Here is a 21,442-nt window from a genome sequence, read left to right on the forward strand (position 1 = left end):
ATATATTACCATGTGCATTAGTTCATATATAATGTGGATTGGGATTTTACAAATATTATTACAAGTACAAAAGAGGTGAAGGGAAAGAGAGTATTATAACAAGTCTTAAATGGTATATAGCCAAAGATAGATTAGAAGATATAATTATAAGCTTATGCCTTCTATTATTTATACCTTTTACTTGATTTTACTATTTTGAAATTTTATATTAGTATCTTATATATTTGATTATAAACTATTATTTGATTTTGATTTTTATTTTTTTGTCTAAATAATATTTCACGTTAGCAACATATATACATGTGTATTAAAATTATACCATATAAAAAATATAAATTTTATTACAATTCAAATTTTATATTTTTTTTAAAAAAAATCTAAATTGTGTTCAAGTTGTTTTTTTTAATACATCAAAAATTATGATAGTATTACTATTTAAATGTTAAATATTACATGAAAGCCATTGTTAAATTTACTCTCAAGTATTTACCAAATGGACCCACCCATCCTATCCATCATCAAAAAGTTCTCTATTGCTAAATTCACATTGGTCAATGACTAATAAATGATCAATAAAAAAAATGGTTAGATCCTCAACCAATGATATTGAGTGAATGAATTTACTAAATGTTTGGATTAATTTAACAATCTCCAAAACATAAAGTAATAGTTTTTAGTGGAATAATGAATAGCACATAAAAGTGGAGGAGAGGGGTGGGCATGATTCAAGGTATCAAGACCAATGCACTCTCTACGTTCTATTAGAATGGTCCACATAAACATGAACTATTGCGTTCAAAATTTAATCCACACATACAAAACTACGTGGATCGGAGCTCAAGTCACTCGGTGAAGGTCAAACCCCAACCCCAGAATCGCAATGCAGTTAGGGTTTCGCAGCACCGACATCACACGAAGAAGCTTCATCATCAAGGTTTAGGAATCAACACCGCAACCTTCACACACGCCCATCGACAACCGCGACTTGCCTGCACGCGTCGGGGTGATTCGCCATGGAGCGCTGGCATCCAGCGTTGGTCACATCGGCCCCGCTTCATCTCGACGATGCCGAAGTGGCTCCCGCTTCTGCGGTCGAGCGGCGCATGCATCCATCGACAACGCCTGCGCAGCTTTTTGCACTCCATGACGTGTCCATGCAATCGCATCTGAGTGGTTGAACAGGGATATTAGATCTCATGAGTTCACGTCTTTGCAGATCTTCGCCTTACGATTCGGTCGACGACAGTATGGAGACATGGTTTGTGTTACTGCACATTGTAGATATGTGCGTCACTTCCCCGTCGGTTGCGACGGTGTCCGCCGGGTACGTTAGAGTACACTAGCACACTAAGCATGATTCGAAGAGCGCGCTGCACCCGGACACGAACCTCAAGATTGTCGACCCGGGGTGGCGGCATCGACGGCTCCAGTCCATCGGCTAGAGCTTTAATGAGATTTCTTCGCCAGAACGTGTCTCCCGAAGTCCGTTGGTTGCGCTATTTGCAGCAGAGACTTCGATTTCGAGCTGAAGCATTGAAGCATTAGAAGCAAGTTTCGATTCAGTCGATCGTCACGGCAGCATACATGCTCCAGAAGAACAGCAACCATGTACTTTTACTTTTTGGGTTGACTGAAGCCTTTAGCTGTGAGCATAAGAAGAACGACGGATTGGTTCCCGCCACATGAACTAGCCGACGTAGCAGATGGATAATGACTTGGCTGCCGAGGTGGCGGCGGACGTGGCTACCGTTTGAGAGGAAATGGCGGGCTGAGACAGGGACGGGCAGGGTGTAGGTGAAAGGCCACACCTACCACCCTACCTACCCATCTACCCACTTACCTACCTTGCACCAACCTTTCCTTCTTCTCGGAAGCTTTTGGGATCATTCCTGTCCTTTTACTACCGCTCAACGCCTACCTCCCATGCCACTCATACTTGTTTCATCCATCCATGTGGGCCACTTCATCCGATCCCAGATTCTGTGCATCCAAACCAAATCCATCATCGTCCACTACATGGTGGCATTCATTTCGTGTACATTGGAGAGTAGGCTTCTAGAAGGTACATACAATTGCAGGCATCACATGTGGAGAATTCTACACATGAAATCTCCATCAAAAATATAAATAATAAATAAATAAATGTAGTGATTTCAAGAGCAATGAACACTCTCATTGGATGTGAATTTGGGTACATTTAAACATATCTCCAATGACATTGAAATCCATGAATCAAAAAGTAAGAGGTTAAACAGATATTTTCTTGATGAAACTTAGCATTACCCACATTCAAATCATCTTCTACTAAATCACAATCTCTACTAAAATTTCACCCCATCTATTCACCACATTTCATGCTCCTCATGGAGGAAAAGATGGCACCTATAAATTAAACCCAAAGGAGGTTGCTAGGTAGACATGCTGACTGGACATGCAGGCACAGGGCTTTTATAGTGCCACATGTACATGCACCCATTCAGCAATTAGAGGGAGGGGGGGAGTGACAATTCGATCAGGAGAGGAGGGCACCACATGTGTGGGGATGGGTGTGAGAGTGACCACCTGAGCAACAAAAGCCCATCAAAGATTAGGGCTAATGAGGGCATACTTCTTGCATGGATTGCCACACCAAAGCTGCTTCTTATTCCACCACCCCATCATCATTACCACACAACATCCTTGACAATGTCCTCATGGCACATTCACCCATCCATGGTATGGATGAAAACATATTTCATTCATCCATTTCCTATTGTTGGTAAGATTCTATGCATTTGGAACATTTTTATTATTATTTTTACAGGCAGTTGTTAGAATGGACAGGTGTTGGGGGCACTGTCTCTTTGAGAAGAAAAGAAAAAAAAAATAAATGAATGAACATGTGAGGTGTTTGTTGTGTATATTGAAAAAGTTATATGGGTCCCAAGAAACATGTACAAGTAAAGTGCTAACAATTGCCCATGTGCAAATATGAAGAGTGTGACTTGTGTATTTGCATGTGTACACAGTTTTGATTATAAACTTACACACCAATGTTGCATGTAACAGAAATGAATGAGTTTAAATAATGGGTTCTATGATATTACATCTAAGATGCCCTGAAACACTTACAAGGTTGCAGATTTGTAACATTGATGTGATTTGATGCAGATTTGGATTTTGTAAAGTTTTGTCTCATGTTGTTCCAAGCATTGAAGAAGTCTTGTAAATTCTTTGCAAAACTTGTGAAACTTGAAAGAAAAACTTCTACAATCACTTGGTTCCTCTTGGAAATTTCTTTTGATAAAGTATACAATGTTGCAATGCTTTCTCAAGAGCTTATATGGGAAAATACAACCATATGCACACACACATACTTATATATATATATATATATCTGTATATACGTATACATATTATAGCCATCAACAATGACACAATTTTTTTTTCAACAGTCAATGTGTAATTTGGCCATTTTTGCAAGTCTTTACATCATAACTAATGTAAAATTTGTAATAGCATGATGAATATAACAACAATTTCCATCAATCTCATTAATGTCCAGGCATCTAATTCTAATATATAAAATCATATCTGAATTTTATATTTCAAAAAAATCAAGTTTAAAAAATACATTTTTTTTATTTTAATAACATGCATAATAGCTAACATATAAAATTATGGCTAAGTAATTATAAATTTTAAAGCACCTATTCAAAATATCATTGATTTTTATTCACATTTAAAAAATGATTACCATGATTGAATTTTATAAAACTTTAGACTACTTTTAAATTAAAATTTTATATCTTCAAGGGTTATAAATAATATCAGGATGTTTTTTCCTGAAAAAATTTTGTCTTAAATTTATTAGGTAAATTTTAAATCACACCATTTAATAACTGTAAACACATTAGCTATTTTGATAATTGTATATAAATTTATCACATAGTATTTTTACAATTTCTATTTTGAGAACTGCAATTTGTTAAATTATTAAAAATAGTTTTAATAACTTAAATCTTTATAAAGGTTAAAAATACGAATTAAACTAAATATATTTGATATTTCATGTTTCAAGTTTAAAATTTGCCAGATAAAATTTATATTAAAAAAACATAATGAACTCAGAGACAAGATTAAATTTTCTCTTGTTCAACTCTTTATTTTTTTATTAAAAAACCAAGATTCGATGTGAGCTTACAGAATTAGTTTTATTAGATATATAACATTGTAAAAGTCTAAACGATATTCTATAAAAATAAGAAGGTTTTTATCAACAATAAAACACTTTGAAAGTTTTAAAAAGGTAGTATTTTTTTTTTTTGAAACTTTCAAAAGATTGTGGAATTTTATAAAAACTTAACTATCATTTAAAGAATTTATTATCATTTATAATATCTAATATTATTTTTGAATGAAATTTAAAATTTTATTTTATTAAATGGTTCATATGTTCAATTGTAACTTTATTTTTCTACTAGTAAATTATTCTATAAGAAGCTTTAATTACTTATTTTTTGTATCTCTAAAAATATAGTTATTTTTTTTATTTATATGCATTATTATCTTTTATTTCTATTTCTTCGTTTTTTTGATCATGTCGATTGAACGAGCAACTATTGCTACAATTCTTATGTACTTATAAGTTTATTTAAACTGCACAATGTAAATTTTGGCCTTTAATTATTTTTAAAAATAGAACCTTTTGATATGAAAAAAATATTGCTTTGAACTTTTGATAGTATTATTGAGGTCAAACATCTTTTAAAATATTTTATGTAATTGATTCAATAACTATAATCTTAAAGGAAAAAAAAAAAAAAAAAAAAAAAAAAAAAAATCTTCAATTTTTATGATTTAAGATTTAAATAAGTATTTTAATTTTATGTAATAATAATGAGAATATAAGTTTCAAGATCCTTGATTTGCAAAAAAAGAAGTTACTAATGTCTTTTACTTTATTTTATATTATTTTCTTCTTATACAAAGTGGTTCAAAATTTTCTCTTGTAATATTCTAATAGAATTTTTTGTATGATATGATCTTCAATTCTTTATAGATACATTTAATTTAGGGAATGACTCAGTGGACATCTTCCTTTCATTGCATAGACATCCCTTGTGCCATGCACACTTATAAAAAATAACTAGTTTTAAGTTTAAGTGAGATATATAGTCATTTATTTAAAATTAATAATTAACTTTAATGATAAAATACAATCTAAACATTTTTATTAATTAAATTTTGGTTATAAATTTTTGGTATACATATATATATAATTATTATAATTTAAAATCAAACTAGTTATTTTTTGCAAAGATGTGTATGTGGGAATGTGTGGCATGGGAGTGTCTACATAATAAAGAGATGTCTATGTAATAAAAGAGATGTCTACATAGTAAAAGAGAGACGTCCACCTAATAGTTTTCTTAATTTAACTTATCATGGTATTCTTGGTAAAATTCAAATATATTTATTAGTGCATTGGTTAGTATATGTGATATTATTTAATTTTATAAATAATCTCATACTTTAATATACCAATATGTTTTTAAGAATATTTTATAAGTTTATATTTTTTTAATAAATTATAATTAGAATTAGAATTATAAACTTTAAATATATAAATTAAAATGTAATATTAAAAATAAAATATAAAAATAATGTGTCGAATTTTACATCAAGACAAAAAATAAATAAAAAAATAGAAAACTTTAAACAAATTGTCTAATCATCTAATTTTAAAGTTTTTTTTCAATTAAATTTTAAATTATTTTAATGTATATATTTCTTATAAGTGACAACAATCTAAGTAGTCAAAACTCTTCACCTATGCTTTCAACATATTAACTTTTAAAAAATATGTAATCTTTTTGAGAACCGAAAAATCTTCTTTAAAGTTCGTACTTTATGTAGAATAATCATCCATTAATGTAACTTAATCTGTGAAAACCAATAAAAATGCCCTAAATTTGAAGGAATCATCTTTACATTTTGATACATACTGCAATCCTCAATTTAATACAATGTCTTCAAGAAATTTATAAATGCAATAAAATCTAAGCTCTTATATGTGTGTTCTAACAAGCTTCAGGAATTTGTGGCCACCAAGGAGTCTTTGATGTTAATTGTCTTATATTATTAAAATCGAAATGTCCTCCAACACAAAGATTGAGACATGGTCAATGAATATAAAGACATGTTTGTCTTGGAAATTTATACAATAACAACTTAAATAAAAATAAAACATTTAGTGTTAAAATTTATTATTTTAAAGCCTATATGAATGTAACTCTACTTATATTTTTATGAATTTTTAACAACTAAGTGGACATTTAGTGTTTTACAAATTAAATTATCATTCTTATCATTTTATTATGAAGATTTGATGCTAGAGTATTGATTAAACTTAATTGAAATGGAGCATTACACAATATGATGAAGTTTGTATTTATTTATTTATTATTTCTGTTTTCCAAAAGTATTGAGCCAAATTAAAAATTATTTTTTACTACATAAATATTATTTTTAAATTTATATAATTTAATACTCTTGATAATATAGTATATAGTAACTTAAGAAAATATTATTATATTTATGTGTTTTAAAAATTGGCATATGTTTTTCTATCTTTAAACATTTTACATATTAAATTTATATTTTTAATTGTTTTTTATTTATTTTTATTTATTTTATTGTTTTTTTTAAGTCGTTGGATATGTTATAATGTTATTCAGATTATTAAAGATTGAAATTTAAACAAGTAAAACTTATTTAATTTATTAGTAGGATAGCATAGCATAGCATGATTCACAAATAATACACATTAATGGTTTTGTTTGTACAAACTCTTTAGCTTTTAAATATGTTATCTTCATGTTAGATCACCTCAGATTTGGATGTGATTACTTGCAAAGTTACACGTTACTAATGTGACAATTTGAAGTAGTTCACTTCTCTATTTTATTTTATTTTATTTTTCCACCTTCGTAATGATTAATTATTAATTAAAACTTCTTATAATCTTAATTTGACTATTTTTATTTATTTATTTGGTTGATATCAAAATTTGAAACTTATTTGTACAAGTATTAAAAAAATCCTTATTATTTAACTTTAATTTAATGTCAATAGAGTTTTATTTTTAATTTTTAATTTTTAATTTTTGTATGTTTTGTAATAAAAAAACGAATTATTTGTGTCTCCACAATTGTTTCACTAAAAAGAAACCAAGGAAAAATTCATTAAACATAGCATTAGAATTTCTTTCAAATTGATGAAACCAACCTTTAAACCTTTTGACGAGATATATTTTTATACTTAATTTTACAAATTCATGCAGGTAACTACTATGTCACAAGACTTTATCTCATTCACGAAATCCATGTACAAACACTCATGTAAGTTATAAAAAACATGCATTAATTGAATTCAAATTCAATGCTTATTTGTGCACTCTCACAAGGCAGCATTATATATAATTATCTATCGATAGGAAACCAAGGACATTGGAACCCGTCGGGATGAATGAAGGGAAAGAGGATGAATGTAGAGGAACATGGATGACTAACGGTATCTTCGTCCAGGGATGTCGCCACTCCTCCTCCGTACGGGAACGCGGGTTCCCCTGAAGCCGCAACATCGAAACGCGAACGAACGAACTAAAGAGCGAAAAAAAGTCGAAGTTTCGTTCGTTCGATCGCGACGAAGGGGGAGAAGTAGTGGGAAGCTCGCAGTATTCACAACCCTGTGGCAAACCCTCGCGTTGTGGTACCGGGTCGCGGTGGTGGTGGTGGTGCTCCTCCTCGTCCGAGCGGCGTCCGACGCGACGGACAAGGAAGGGGGAAGCGCGGGCTTCAGAATCAAGCGTATTGTTACGTCGCTGCTGCCTTTGCGTATGCATATATACTCATATGTATATATAATACTTATTAATATATAAGTGTTTTGTTGGAGTTTCGAGGTTTCATGTTAGTTTTGCGAATGCGAGGGTTTACTACCTACCACGCGGTGGCACGGGGGGTGTCCTCGCTCACGCAGTGTCAGTCTCGCTGCAAAGATCCGCTCCTTTCCCTACTCTCACTTTTTTCTCATCGCCTCTGCAGCACCGAGCTCTCTTCATGCATAGGGTGCCTGTCGGATGGTTATGGTGTATTGGTGGTTCAATGGAGAGCAGGCCGGTTATGGACGTGGAGCGGGGGTTGTGAATCTCTGGTGCGTGCGGGAAAAGTGACGGGAAGGGGCAGAATTGGGGAAAATCGTAATTGCCGGCTCGTCATAGCAATGGGGACGGAGGTGGAGTGCCCAGGTTGACCCAGGCTGGAGAAATGTGGTGGAAATGCAAGGAGTGTTGCAGTGGTGCAATGCTGAGGTTTAGCTGTGTTGAGGTGGTGGGAGTGGTCGCGGGCTATGGGGCTCAGAAAACAGGCTTGGGAGGTTAATCTGCAGGCTGCGAGAAGAGTGTCCGGGTATTATTTTGGCCGATGAGTTTTAGGATTTCATAGAAAGGGAAGACATTATGGACGAGGTGTCCCGGACCCCCTCGTTCTTGATAGACATTGAGCTCTGGCAGAAATTTAATCTTGAGCTCAGAGCTGCATGTCATTGGTGCACTCACCATCATACGACGACGCCGGCGGAAGCCGCTAAGCAGCTGGAACGAGGGGAGGGGTGGCCTCGAGACTGGATATCTCGCAAGGTAAAAAATTCGACGCGCCAATTCGGGGGATTGTTCATATGCCCTGCCCCGGATTGCGCCGGACATTCGAATGCTAAAGGCGAACGCCGACGGCGTTGGTTTTGTCGGTTTTGTATAAACAGGCATTTGAGCGTTGACCTCAAGAATTTTTTCCAATTCGACGAAGTGCAAGGCAAGTGGATTCAGGTGTGTGTTTGCTGCGTTGTCATCATGGCGAGAGAACCTGTTTTTCCAAAATGTAACTTTTATTTGTCATAGTCGCCGAAATTTATTAAAAAATAATAATAAAAAAAACGGCATTGGTAATATCTCTCTGTCTAGATTCATGGAATTGATCATCTCGTATGAAAATAATCCAATGAAGGGACGTATAATGTCATAATTATCCTGATTATCTCCTGGAATTGTTTTGACATAGACAGCTCATACTACTTCAGTGATTATTGTAGATCCCCGACCTCTTCTGCTGGCATTGCCAAGCCAGGTCGGGAGAAGCAGAGTGTATAAATTGCCCTCAGAAGCACACGAAACGAGCTAAGAGGGCGAAGGAGAATCCCCTGCCACCCACACGATCACTGCTTGGACCACCAGGTCACACGAATGTTGCGGGAGTTGTATCAGTCCTTCTCGCAGCAGCGGGAGATGGCGATTATGATGGAGTGTCGAGTGAGGGAAGGGGAGGACCAACAAATGAAGCCCACAGTATGGACGAAAGCAATTTCGGGGTGGGTGAGACGCATGTGCGATTGGGACTTCCTATGCATGCTTCTCCGGTTTCAGATTTTCGATATGGTCCTCCTCCCTTGCACCAGCAGCACCAACAGCAACCACCACCTCCAAGGGCCTTCTTCTCTGAGAAGGTATCTTTTGTTTTGGTTTTGGTTTTGGTTTCGGTTTCATCTTTATCTATTTATTTATCTGGGGGTGCTTTATTTTTTTTTTTTATTGTTAATATTATTACTAACAATAAAAAAATAAAATTTTACTGTGACTTCCATAGGAAATTCGTTTTACATCCTTTACAATAACAAGGAATTTACAAGGAGAACATACTTTTATTAGATATGCAAGGTTTGGGGTCTTGAATCCACTGATTAAAGATTAGCAATGCTCCGTCAAACTATTTCACGTTTTTTAGTGGGGCGGGCAGCTTTTCCTCCCGAAAAAGGCCCATTTCTGATGTGATCACATCATCAGCTCACACATTCGGGCTTAAACATTACAATTGTGTTGGCTTTTCAGTCCTCGGCATGAGTGTATCAGGGTTGCTGATTCTGTAGTATGTTAACTGGTTTGCTTGTGCAGGGCCTTGTGTGTAGGGAGTCGCAATCAAGTGTTGTACCTCATTTACTTGACTATGTGAACAACTCCTGCACACCGTTTCATGCTACAGGTGAGCTTAGAAAGGAGCCTTGGAAATTATTGTATGTTCATAGGTGACTACGTATTTGAGAGTGGATTTCAAGTTCGAAGGATTTTAATGTACTTAGAATAATCATACTTTTATGCTGTTTTCTGCTTTCAATTTGCTGCATGCTTAGTTATGTTGCCTGTCAAAGAGTGCATGCCCCTGTATAGTGCACCTTGTGTTAATTGCATGTTTAGTCTGGAACAGCGGCTGAATTGTTTTTGGTTTTATTTGACAGCGGAGACAAGGAATCATTTGTTAAGCTCCGGATTCCAAGAAATAAGTGAATGTGAAGAGTGGGCAGTGCAGCCAGGGGGACGCTATTTCTTCACTCGTAATATGTGTTCCATATATGCTTTCGCGGTCGGTCACAAGTAAGAAAGCATTTTGAGCCTATCTTTTTAGAGGTGTCTTTATGGATAATTTTTCTCCATGCGAATCAAGTTTGATTTTGCTCTATAATCATTCTTTGGCCACTTGGTATGCATGGTTGTTCACGTATTTTGCATGAGCTGGAAAGTTAATCCTGATTTCTTGTTTGGCAACATGGCCAACTTATCACCACAGCCCCTCTTGCTACAAGCCAACAATGATCAGAAGTCAATGAATAATTGACGCAACGATATGTTTTGATACTGTTTTCTTTGTGCAGATATAAGCCTGGGAACGGTTTTCATGTGGTTGCTGCTCATACTGACAGCCCATGTCCTAAGTTGAAACCGGTTTCATATTCAGCAAAAGGGGGTTTTCTGCATGTACGTGTACAGCCATATGGGGCTGGAGTTTGGCAGACCTGGTTTGACAGAGATCTAAGTATAGCTGGTCGCGTACTAATTCGAAGGAAAGATGGTGAGCTTGTTAACGAGCTTGTACGGGTGAGGCGCCCTATACTTCGAATTCCAACAGTGGCCAAGATTCTTGACAGGTTTGCATGAACATATACACATTCTAAATACTGCTGAATGGGTTCGTGTCATTCCGCTGATGGCACTCGTCGAAACAATTTTCTATTGATTTCAGTTTTATTTTTGAGTTTGAATGAATGTTAGTTTGAAATTGTTTCTTTTAGATTTTAATGTATGTAGGACAATTTAACTGGCTATGAAGTTCCTATCGATAAAAAAATTGGTTTACAGCTGTGTTGTTTACGTTATGTATATGATCGGCTATTTTCATTTATCTAGTTATTTATTTTGAATATTTGTATGTCTTAAATGTCCCTACCTCTACACATGCCCAATTACAACTTTGATGCAGGGGACTAGCGGCAGATGCCAGCAAGGCTGACGCAGAAGTAAATCTAGCTCCGATTCTGGCCATGCAGATAGAGTCAGAACTTGCTATGTCTTGCGACTCTGAGTCATCCATGGCTATGGAGCACAATGATCACGGATCGCATGTTTATCCTCAACCGACCACCGCCCATCACCCACTTTTGATTCAGGTGTGGTCACGCCCACTACGACTTACTGCGTTTCTCAATTTATTTTTAATAATAAACGTCATATTGCTGCTTGGATCTTATATGGACTAAAACTCATATATATATATATATATATATATATATATATATATACATACATAGTCACGTTCCATCTTGCCTATCTTACTGGAGAACGGAAACTTTTGCTCCATTGAATGATTGGTCAGATTATCTCATGGGATGAGAGGGGTGGATGGATGGATAGTGCAGGTTTTAGCAGATGAGCTCAAGTGCGATGTAAGCGAGGTTGCAGATTTTGATCTCAGTGTATATGATACACAGCCTGGCTGTGTTGGAGGTGCTCGTGATGACTTCGTTTTTGCTGGACGGCTGGACAACTTAACCTCGACGTTTTGTGCATTGTGGGCACTTTTAGATACATGCGCAGACTCTTCGTCTCTAGTGGATGAAAGCTGTGTTCGCATGATTGCTCTATTTGATAGTGGGGAGGTACTAGTGTTACACCCATCTTTTCATACGTCTTTTAGTTGAACGTTGCACTTGTGGTGTTTCCTAAGCCTGCCATTGCATCATTATGTACTCTATCCATATGATACAGTTGGGAGGAACGGATTCAGTACAAGCAGCAGGACCATCAACATTATTACAGGCTATGACACGCATTACTCGGTGGCTTGCTCGGGGTTCAGACAGCGAAGGAGTTGTTGAGCGAGCCATGCGGAGGTCTTTGATCGGTAAGCGCAACGTGCATACTCAATTTTGTTGTTGGGTTTGGCCTTGTATTTTTCAAATTTTTCTAGCTGTCGCTCATTAATAATAGTAACGATTTGAGCAGTGTGGTTCCTCCCTGCGATCTACTTGATCGCTAACCTCCACCATTTGGTTTGATTTGTGCAGTGACTGCTGACATGGTAGATGGGATGCACCCATCACAAGTGTGTCCTCCTGGCCAAGAAGAGTCATTTCATCAGCCCAAGCTCCGTGATGGACTTGTACTGAAGCAGGATGCTGGCAATTCTAACGACATTATGACATTGTTCCTATTTCGAGAAGTAGCTAAACGAAGTAGTATCCCTATTCAGGTTTTTCACTCTTCTCTGTATAAATGCGTTTGTTTGGTCCTATATTGTCCTTCCATCGTGAGTGAACCATTGTGTTTGTGTTGGCATTCTTTCTCAAGATATCTGACAAGTCACGCTCGTAATTGATTTTTGTAGAATGCATTCTTCTGATTAAGAGGATGTCCACTTATATAGCTTTTTCTTTTCAATTCATTCTAATGTCTGAGTTGCAGTCTTCTGTGTGCTTTTTATTAATTCATCCTTCAATTCATGTTTTGTTTCCTGTAGAATTTCCCTGTTTCAAGGGAGATAGGCTGTTGTTCAACGGTTAGTTCAATACTAGCTGCTGGTTACGGACTTCGGTTGATTGATTGTGGGGTGCCCCTACTTTCTATGCATAGGTAAGTCCACTTGATATCTTAGGTGCAATTCTGGATCCATTGAATGGTTCATGCAACGATACAACTGGTTGCAGACAAATTTTATTGGTTATTTCACCACTCTTTTGGTGGTCTTAGAACTTGAATCGAAGTAGAAAGTCTCTTGGTCATGACTCATAGCAGTTCAAAAGCATTTGACTTAATCGATTTCAGATGCCTATTTTCTCTAGATAGCCCCCTTTTACAAAATATGAATCAGTTCTATAAATTTTGTTGGGAATCTTAAGGAATTCCCCTACTGATTCTACATGTGTTCTCTTTGTGCAGTGTTCGAGAAATGTGCAGCACTGAGGACATTGACACAACTTTCCGACATTTCAGGGCATTTTTCCAGCATTTCACATCCATGGATGAGCAGCCGAGGGTTGATGTTTAGTGCTTCGTTAACAACACAATACTGTAATATTACAGAGCTGCATAACATCGGTTTCGGGCTTCCTCGTAGCAAGTTGCCCATGGTTGTTAGTCCGTGACACCAGCTAATTCCAGATTGATCACAAGCGATTGTTGATAGTCATTAATATACACTGTAACGCACGTTCATTGAGCATGGCAGTGGTAAGTCTTTGCATTGAATCTAATGATGCAGTCCAGAGTGAATTTTTGCTGCTCTGTTCGAAGGAATCACCATGCATGAAACGCCATACTTTCTCTTGAGATTGTTGGGTATGAGGCTTGTCCACTGAAATCGGTTGCACTATGTATGATGTGTTGGGAATTCTTTGGGAATCATTCATGTTATACTGTTCAACTTTGCCTGAGAAAATCAATAACAGATTTTCATTTTTTTATACTATTATTCTTTACATTGCACTGTATGGTTCTATTATACAATATTTAAACCCTATAGCTTAAATCTCTTTAAAAAACAGTCAATTTTTAGGGCGTATTTTTGTATTAATTTAAAAAGTGTATCTTTCAAAATATTACATGGTAGAATTTATTACTTAGTCAAAGTACAACAACTATGGATCTTCAAAAGTACTATTAAAATTTTCAATATCACAAAATGATTGAGTGTAATTATAAAATTTAAGTAGAAGGTGTTGAAATTTTAAAAAATAAAGGTGTTAAAATTGTCACCACAGTTTTTGCTATTGGCACCAAAAATTGTAAAATTTGATCTTCTTTCTTTTACAGTTCAAGCCTATAACCATTCTTTGTAGCCATAACTTACTAGCTTTGGATTAGGTTAACTTGGGAGATCTCCCCTGTGGTGATGCTCTTGACACTACAACATATTTTAATGAAATTTCTCATCTTGGAACCCTCTAGCTTTGTCTTTGTTGTGTTAGTGGAAAGAGGCAAATGGATGTAGGGCTTTTTAACAAATTTTCTCAGCTACAAACTCAAATGTATTGATAAAATTGTTAATGAAAGTTTTGCGTACTAGTACAAAATACATTGAATTTTATTACAAAGTTGATTCCTTATTATTCCATTTATTTTCACAAAGAATCCTTATAAAAGCTAATAACTCAAAGGAGAAAAAGACGACCTAAGTTTAGGATAGCTTATGGTGGCATTAGCAAACACTATAGTGGCATGTGGTAAATTGCAAGCTTGTATTGAAAAAAAAAAAAAGTTTGCATGAAACATAGTCTTTTTTTTTTCTTTTTTTTTTTTTTTTTAAAATATATTATTCTTCTTCTTGTTTTCTAAATTGATGCTAAATGGAACATTTTGGCAAAGATACATTAGAAACAAAAATTGATATTGTAAATACACAAATAATGGATCCAAAATTGCTTCAACAGCTCCACTTGATCTACACGATTAAAACCAGCAATGCCAGCAAGGATTATGATTTTATTATTATTTATAGTCGGTTCTTTGAAAGAACTAAAATTTATTTTGTCTCGCTCAAAATTGAAAATACAGTTGAACCAATACAGACACCAACATCTGGCATTTCAAGAGTTTCTATGCATCTTTGTCTTAAAAGAACATATTTTTGGGGTGTAATAAATTGCATTCTAACACTTACTGGTAGCTTTCTCATGGCTTCATTGTGTAGGAGCACAGGACAACAACAAAATGGTGATTAGGCTTCCATGTATTTGCAAGAAAACTGCATGATAATTGTTGCACATTTTTCTGTAATGCAAGGAGATACTCAACAGTCAAGTGAAGGTCCTACAGTGGATTTGAGTCAAAGCAAGGAACATTTGTTAATTTAGGGAACAGTGTAGAGATTGTAATTCCAGCACCATCCAACCTTGAAAATCCCACATTCCTGAAAGCAGGTAACAACTTTCAATTCAGTGATTGTGCAAAGAGGTTCAAACATTAACAACTTGAACAGAGTTTTTCAAGTACACCAATAAGCATACTGTTACAGATATTGTTACTGCCATTGCATTAATGAAGGGGAGTGTGTAGGTGGTGAAAATTGACATGGACAGTACCCCCCACTACACTGGCTTTAGCCACTGTCCTCTCCAATATATATATATATATATATATTTATTTTTACAGACGTAGAACAAAGCAAAGAGAAAGGATGCAAGTAATGTTTGCTTGTTGTATCCAGTGTTTATGTTTCTTCTTAGTCGTCACTTAAAAGACAACCAAGTTTGAGCACATCATGTCTGAGTACTGCTCTATGACTTGGTTTGTATGGTTGGTCTCTAGATTGGGTGGATTGCAAGTCTTGCTTCATGAATAATTTGGTATGTCATTGTTCAGAATAGTACTTTGTTGAGTCTTGGATTGAGAGAGGCTTCTGCTTCAAGTATAATCAAAAGTCTCAAGTATTGAGCAATCAAACACAAAAGAAAGAAAGAGATATTTATATGTATATATATATATATATATATATATAATAGGGTTGTGTTTTTAAGATTTGATCAAGTACATGTATGTTTGCAGTTTTCTCAAGCTATGCAATGAAGTTATTAAATCTCTCAAGGACTATGTACACAATATTCTAATGTATACATTTTTTATTTTTTATTTTTTACTTTTTTTTAATAAAATGTTGTTGGGTATACAAATAATTACTTTAAGAATACTAATTTAAACTACTTTTAAATCTGTAAAAATTAGATAACTAAAATTATTTTTATAAAATAACTTAATTGATTAATATTTATTTTATCTATTAAATAATTAAGCCAAATAGTTTTTTGTTGTAGTTTCAGACACTGTTGTCTACTTGAATTTTAAAAAACATATGAATTGATTCTTATTTAATTTTAATTTTTGATAATTATAAATTAAATTATTTAAATTTATTGAAAAATATATTAAATTTCAGGATGTATATAACTATGTAAAAATATAAATGATTATATTTCAAAAAATATATATTTATTAATTTATTAAATTTAAGATGAGAGTATTTATATTGTATTAAATACATACTATCCATTTTATTTTTTGAATCTATTTTGACATACTTTTGGTAGCATGTCACAAGTTCCTTGTATGATGGCATTAGTTTACAAAGAAAAATTTCGTCTCTCTAAAGACTTCATGGACTGAAACGTTGTATCCTAAAAATCTTGAACTTCATAAAAACTATAGATTAATCATGAATTATAACTAAGCCTTTATCCTTCTTATAATAGGTTAAAAAAATGGAATTTTAATTAAAATAAAACTAAAAATAATATGATTTATATAATATTATTTATTAAATAATAATTAAAATTAAACATCAAAAAAATCAAAATAAAAATTACATATCTTATTCCTAATATAGTTAATTATTTAATATAAACCAATTGTGCTAGAATTGATATAAGTAAAAAAAATTAATTTTATATTTTTTTGTTATAGTTAAATTATATAATTTTAATCAATAATTAACTTATTAAATTTATTTGAAATATTACTCTAAAGACAATAATATTCAATTTATTTTTATATATAGTGGTTTTGTAAAAAGAACAAAAAAATTCACCAAAATTATAATTATTTATTTAGTTGTGTCTTATTAAAAATAGAATATTATTTTTTAAAATAATTTTAAAATAAGAAACCAAATAAAAATAAGATGATTTAGATTTCTAACTAAGTTGTGTTGATTTTAAAGTTATTACTAAAAAAATACAGTAATTTTTATTAATATAAATTTCTATTTTAAAATATATACTAAAGAAAAGAATTAAATTATATAATAAATTATTTTTGTTGTATATTAAAAGAAAACATTGGATTCATCATAAAAACTGTGAGTTCAAACACTCTACATAAAGCTATATTAATTTAGATTTTTTTATTAGATACATTATAATTTTTTTATTATAAAAAATTACGTATATATATATATATATATATATATATATTGAAAAACTCCAATTCATATTTTTTTCAAATAGCTATTACTTACTTCAAATATGCACAAGTAAGAATGTATATAATTAATTTTTTTCATCAAATACTAATTAGTTGTTAATATCTTGTTTTTGAAATAATATTTCATTTCATCTATCACAAAAAATAATTCAGTGAATACTATTTCTTTTATCCAAGAAAAAAAAAAGATTTTTTTTGAAGTATTATTATTATATCAAAATAAAAAATAAAAAAGACACAATGCTACTTTGAAGAGTTTTATTGCATAGTGTGTTTGAGTTATTAATCTAAGGTGAGTCAATTGCTTTCATGAATAAAACTATAGGTAATTGGGAGCTAAGCCTAACCATAACATTGTATACAAATACACTTAAGACACAATTAGCACATGCATTGGTAGCCTTCACATTGTCAGAGACTGGTCATATAATAGAGCAAGTAAGAAAAAGAGGACAAGATGGAGCTGGAACTATTTGTAGCCACTGCTAACTTAGGTAAGTTTGAGGCTATCAATCCTACTTATGTCACAATAGGTAAAAAAACTTCCTAATGATTTAATATACAACTACATTGGTTTTTTTATTGAATACCAAAGCGTTTGAAGTTTGATTAGACATAAGCAAGGTTAAAAAAAAATAGACTGTCTGCAAAGATGTGTGATAATCATCTATTTTGTCAATAGGAGACTACCAACAAAACAAGTGAAAAATTAAGTAGATTACTTGAAGTCAAAAGTATAAAAAGAGCTACAACTTGGGCATGATTTAAGGTATGGATTTTTTCAACTGGTTTGTAAAGACAAAGTGGCTTCATAAAAAATCCTAATGCAAATCTCTTATATTTTGGAGAACGTACATCATCCAACCATAGATGACAAAGTTCAAGTCAAGTTGGCTAGTTGGCATGAAAATATTGACTTGAGTGACATTTAAAGCAATTCCAACAAAATGATAATCAATGCTCATAACCTAGTACAAAGTCTTGGCATGGAACTAAAATATGATAGAAACAATATAAATGAACGAGATAAAAAATTATGTATGACTTTAACTAATAGCAATCCATATTATTTTATAATTGGAGCTACAAATCTAATGACAAGGAAAACAATTTATATCCAAGTGGATTACAACTACCTTCCTATAAGGTGTAGGAAGGTGTCACTTTGATCAAGGAATGCATATTATTTTTTAGTCCCAAAAAAACAACTTCTAAGAACAATTCACCATCAATAAAACCAAATAATTGATAAGGCATTCTATAGGCAACAACTTTTTTCAAAAAAAAGCAAGACCAACTAATGCCAATAGCCGCAAAGATCTCTCTTCTTCTTCCATTGAAAGAAGTAACTGTATTTTAGCCTTGTACTTCAATAACTGGATCTATTACTAGCTTGTGTTGCTTACCATAGATTCAATATCAAATTAAAAAAATACAAAGATGTAGTGATAAATCATATCATAATGGATCACAACAATAAAGGTTGAAATTGGCAACTTAATTGAATAAAGACAACAAAGAGGTTGGAAATCATCTCCAAATACAAGTGAGTTTTTTAACATTAATGAATTTAATGATATTTGGAATAATTGAATTAGAAAGTCACATAACTAAATATTAAATATGATGACTAATTTTGAATATGCTAATAGTATAGAAAAAATAATGATATTTGACTCTCTTTTAGCAATTTAGAACAATAGAAAAGTGTGTAGTACTAGCACAAAAAATTTGGTGATTAGATTACATAGCATGAAGCAACCGAGGAAAGAACTAGCTATTTTGCAAGGAATTCTTACAAGTGGCATAATAATAATAGAGGATGTAGAAGAATCAAAAATTGCCCCAGAAGGCAACTTATTGCAAATGGATTGGATTATTGATAACTTAAAAATAAATACAACTATTGTAAGTAGGATAAAAAATAATTAAGCTTGATTTATTTTGCACATTCTTGTAATAGAGTCTTTTGATTTTAAAGATGTTAGATTGAATATTGACTTGAATAGAGAGCAAGCCTCGAGATCAATGTCTATGGAGGTCAACATGAGTAGCTATTTGGATATGCTAGGGACTTCATGATTGGCACATCAAGGAAAGAATGATGGTAGATTAAATAGAATCTTTCAATTCTTTGGCATTTTAACCAAAACATTGCAAAGAACAAACAAAAAAATCTTGGCTTATTTAGCATCCTTGTTTAATAAATGGCTAAGGGAAAAAATGATTATAAATGATCTTTTAAACTTTTCTACCTAAAACAAATTATCAAATAAAACCATGATGCACAAAAATCAATAGATAGAATTTTCAAGGCAATACTACTTTATTTGATTCACACAACAACAAGGAAACAATTGACTTGTAGAACATAAAAAAAACAACCCCTAAGATTAGATCTTTCTTTTCTCCTCTCTCCTTTTCTTTATTTAATAAAAATTGAAATTTTAACATAGAACATACAAAGATTAAATAGTTCTATAAAAATCAAAGTTATTAGAAATTATTTTTGAAAATATATACACAAAGTGAATTTTTTTTATATACAAGAATAAAAGCTAAGAAATATCAAATTATTAGCCATTAAGAATAGAATATGGCTGGAAGCAAATGTTTTTAGTCAAAAGGTGATCATGGCCTATAACCATGCACTTCATGATATATAAGCTAAAAGTAGAGGAATATGCATGTAGATCATCCCTCTCTTCCCTTCTTTTCTATATGACAAACTTAATTCAATCCACTGGGTTTTCAAGATTTGGCTAAGCACAAGAGGTCTAAATCAAAAGAAATATAAGGATGGACATAGCTACACATTGTAAGAGAGTAATGCATATTATAGAACAAATTCCTAGAAATTTTATATATAGATTATTTTTGGACTATTATTGATAATTAAAATTTTATTAAAAAAAATGTATGATAAGTAGAATGTGCATGGAGCAATTATCATTAGGGATGAATGCAAAATATTGAATCCACTTAAAAATTTGTTGCAAGTAGAAGATGACTATCCAATCTTGAACATCATTTGATATAGCTTGGATAGGAAGAAGAGAGATGGTTCTCAAACTATGGCTTGCTTAGATAGAATATACATTGTTAAAACTCTCAAGGTTAATATATTTAGTGCTAATTACAAAATATCAAGCAACAATTCATTTTTGGACTACCTATCAATTTAAAGGTGAATACAGCTTCATCTAGTATTATGCTACAAGTCTATATATATCATCATGAATACAAGATATTTAAACAATTAAAGATTTCAAACCTAAACATAAAGGATTTGGTAATTATATATACAGTTGTTGTTCTTCAAAAAGCTTTGTCAATGCATAAAGTTCTATTATACATTTTATATCAATCAGGCAACACAATGGAGAAGGTCAAAGAAGCAACTATGTAAGCAATTATTTGAGGTTGTAATAGTATTATAATAGGATTGCAAAGATATAATGCAATAAATTTAGCTAGTCACATGTGCAAACAAAATTAATCAAATTGAAAATCAAAAACCATAGGAACAAAAGCTCAATACACGATTGATATGGCAACATGTGAGAGATTGTTGTATATGAGAATTTTTCCATGACAATAAAGAATATCTTATGGTAACTTTCATCACTAAACTTGTAGATAGTAATGGATAGATTCACCATCAATCAGACAATATGGTTGGTATTTGTAAAGAATTTTATGAAAAATTATACTATGCTTGGTTAGCCAACATGCCTCAGCAATATACAAGGTAAAATGGAGCTAGAAACATAAAATATGGCTACAACTCTGGTAGGAAAGCATGGCTTAAAATTCAACATCAAACAAATTAAATCCCACTTAAGAAGGATGAATACATCAATCAATTCTAGTTACAGTGGTTTCAGAACACCTTAGTGACGTGGAGAAATCACAAACTTGAATGAAGATTAACAATTTCAAGAAATAGTTTTGCTTTTAATCCATAGTCTATGGCTCTTTTACCTAGCCGGACCTTGTTGGGTATCTTTTCGTAAATTAATTTTCAAATCATGAAAACTTGTGTATTATAACAAATCTTCAAATTTGATAAGAAAATTCATCCTCTACTCAAGTCTCTTAATATAA

General features: G+C 32.7%; 2 protein-coding genes and 1 long non-coding RNA gene across 6 annotated transcripts; 2 read left to right on the top strand and 1 right to left on the bottom strand.

The window, feature by feature from the left end:
* Positions 1 to 457: 457 nt before the first annotated feature.
* Positions 458 to 1,687, bottom strand: LOC149987403 (uncharacterized). The gene is made up of 2 exons (XR_016498566.1): positions 1,389 to 1,687; positions 458 to 1,166 (listed from the first exon to the last, which is right to left on the bottom strand). It is a non-coding gene; the product is annotated as an uncharacterized LOC149987403 (long non-coding RNA).
* A 5,844-nt stretch (positions 1,688 to 7,531) lies between these two features.
* Positions 7,532 to 8,230, top strand: LOC141044508 (uncharacterized). Of its 2 annotated transcripts, none has more exons than XM_090244627.1 (2): positions 7,532 to 7,877; positions 8,088 to 8,228. In XM_090244627.1, exons 1-2 carry the CDS (start codon positions 7,571 to 7,573, stop codon positions 8,108 to 8,110), a joined length of 330 nt encoding a protein of 109 aa, XP_090100753.1. In that variant the 5' UTR covers positions 7,532 to 7,570; the 3' UTR covers positions 8,111 to 8,228. The 2 variants fall into 2 exon arrangements, with proteins under 2 accessions (XP_090100753.1, XP_090100752.1); XM_090244626.1 differs by having other exon boundaries at positions 7,556 to 7,855; positions 8,088 to 8,230.
* LOC112272625 (putative aspartyl aminopeptidase) lies at positions 8,051 to 13,657 on the top strand. 3 transcript variants are annotated; one of them, XM_024500572.3, is made up of 11 exons: positions 8,051 to 8,866; positions 9,130 to 9,540; positions 9,986 to 10,073; positions 10,327 to 10,462; positions 10,741 to 11,013; positions 11,346 to 11,532; positions 11,782 to 12,021; positions 12,131 to 12,266; positions 12,430 to 12,614; positions 12,882 to 12,994; positions 13,301 to 13,657. In XM_024500572.3, exons 1-11 carry the CDS (start codon positions 8,501 to 8,503, stop codon positions 13,407 to 13,409), a joined length of 2,244 nt encoding a protein of 747 aa, XP_024356340.1. In that variant the 5' UTR covers positions 8,051 to 8,500; the 3' UTR covers positions 13,410 to 13,657. The 3 variants fall into 3 exon arrangements, with proteins under 3 accessions (XP_024356340.1, XP_090100751.1, XP_090100750.1); XM_090244625.1 differs by having other exon boundaries at positions 8,242 to 8,852; XM_090244624.1 differs by having other exon boundaries at positions 8,426 to 8,866; positions 9,118 to 9,540.
* The last annotated feature ends 7,785 nt before the right edge of the window (positions 13,658 to 21,442 follow it).

The sequence above is a fragment of the Physcomitrium patens genome, chromosome 19 (genome assembly GCF_059467195.1).
Source record: "Physcomitrium patens ecotype Gransden chromosome 19, ASM5946719v1, whole genome shotgun sequence".
Classification (NCBI taxonomy): Eukaryota; Viridiplantae; Streptophyta; class Bryopsida; order Funariales; family Funariaceae; genus Physcomitrium; species Physcomitrium patens.

Bases quoted from the DNA above. Each gene is read 5' to 3' on its own strand.
- LOC141044508 (XM_090244626.1), top strand. From the start codon at position 7,571: ATGTCGCCACTCCTCCTCCGTACGGGAACGCGGGTTCCCCTGAAGCCG. The intron at 7,856-8,087 runs GTTACGTCGCTG...TCGCCTCTGCAG, and splicing joins GCTTCAGAATCAAGCGTATT to CACCGAGCTCTCTTCATGCA.
- LOC112272625 (XM_024500572.3), top strand. From the start codon at position 8,501: ATGGACGAGGTGTCCCGGACCCCCTCGTTCTTGATAGACATTGAGCTC. The intron at 8,867-9,129 runs GTGTGTGTTTGC...TGATTATTGTAG, and splicing joins TGCAAGGCAAGTGGATTCAG to ATCCCCGACCTCTTCTGCTG. The intron at 12,615-12,881 runs GTTTTTCACTCT...TGTTTCCTGTAG, and splicing joins GAAGTAGTATCCCTATTCAG to AATTTCCCTGTTTCAAGGGA.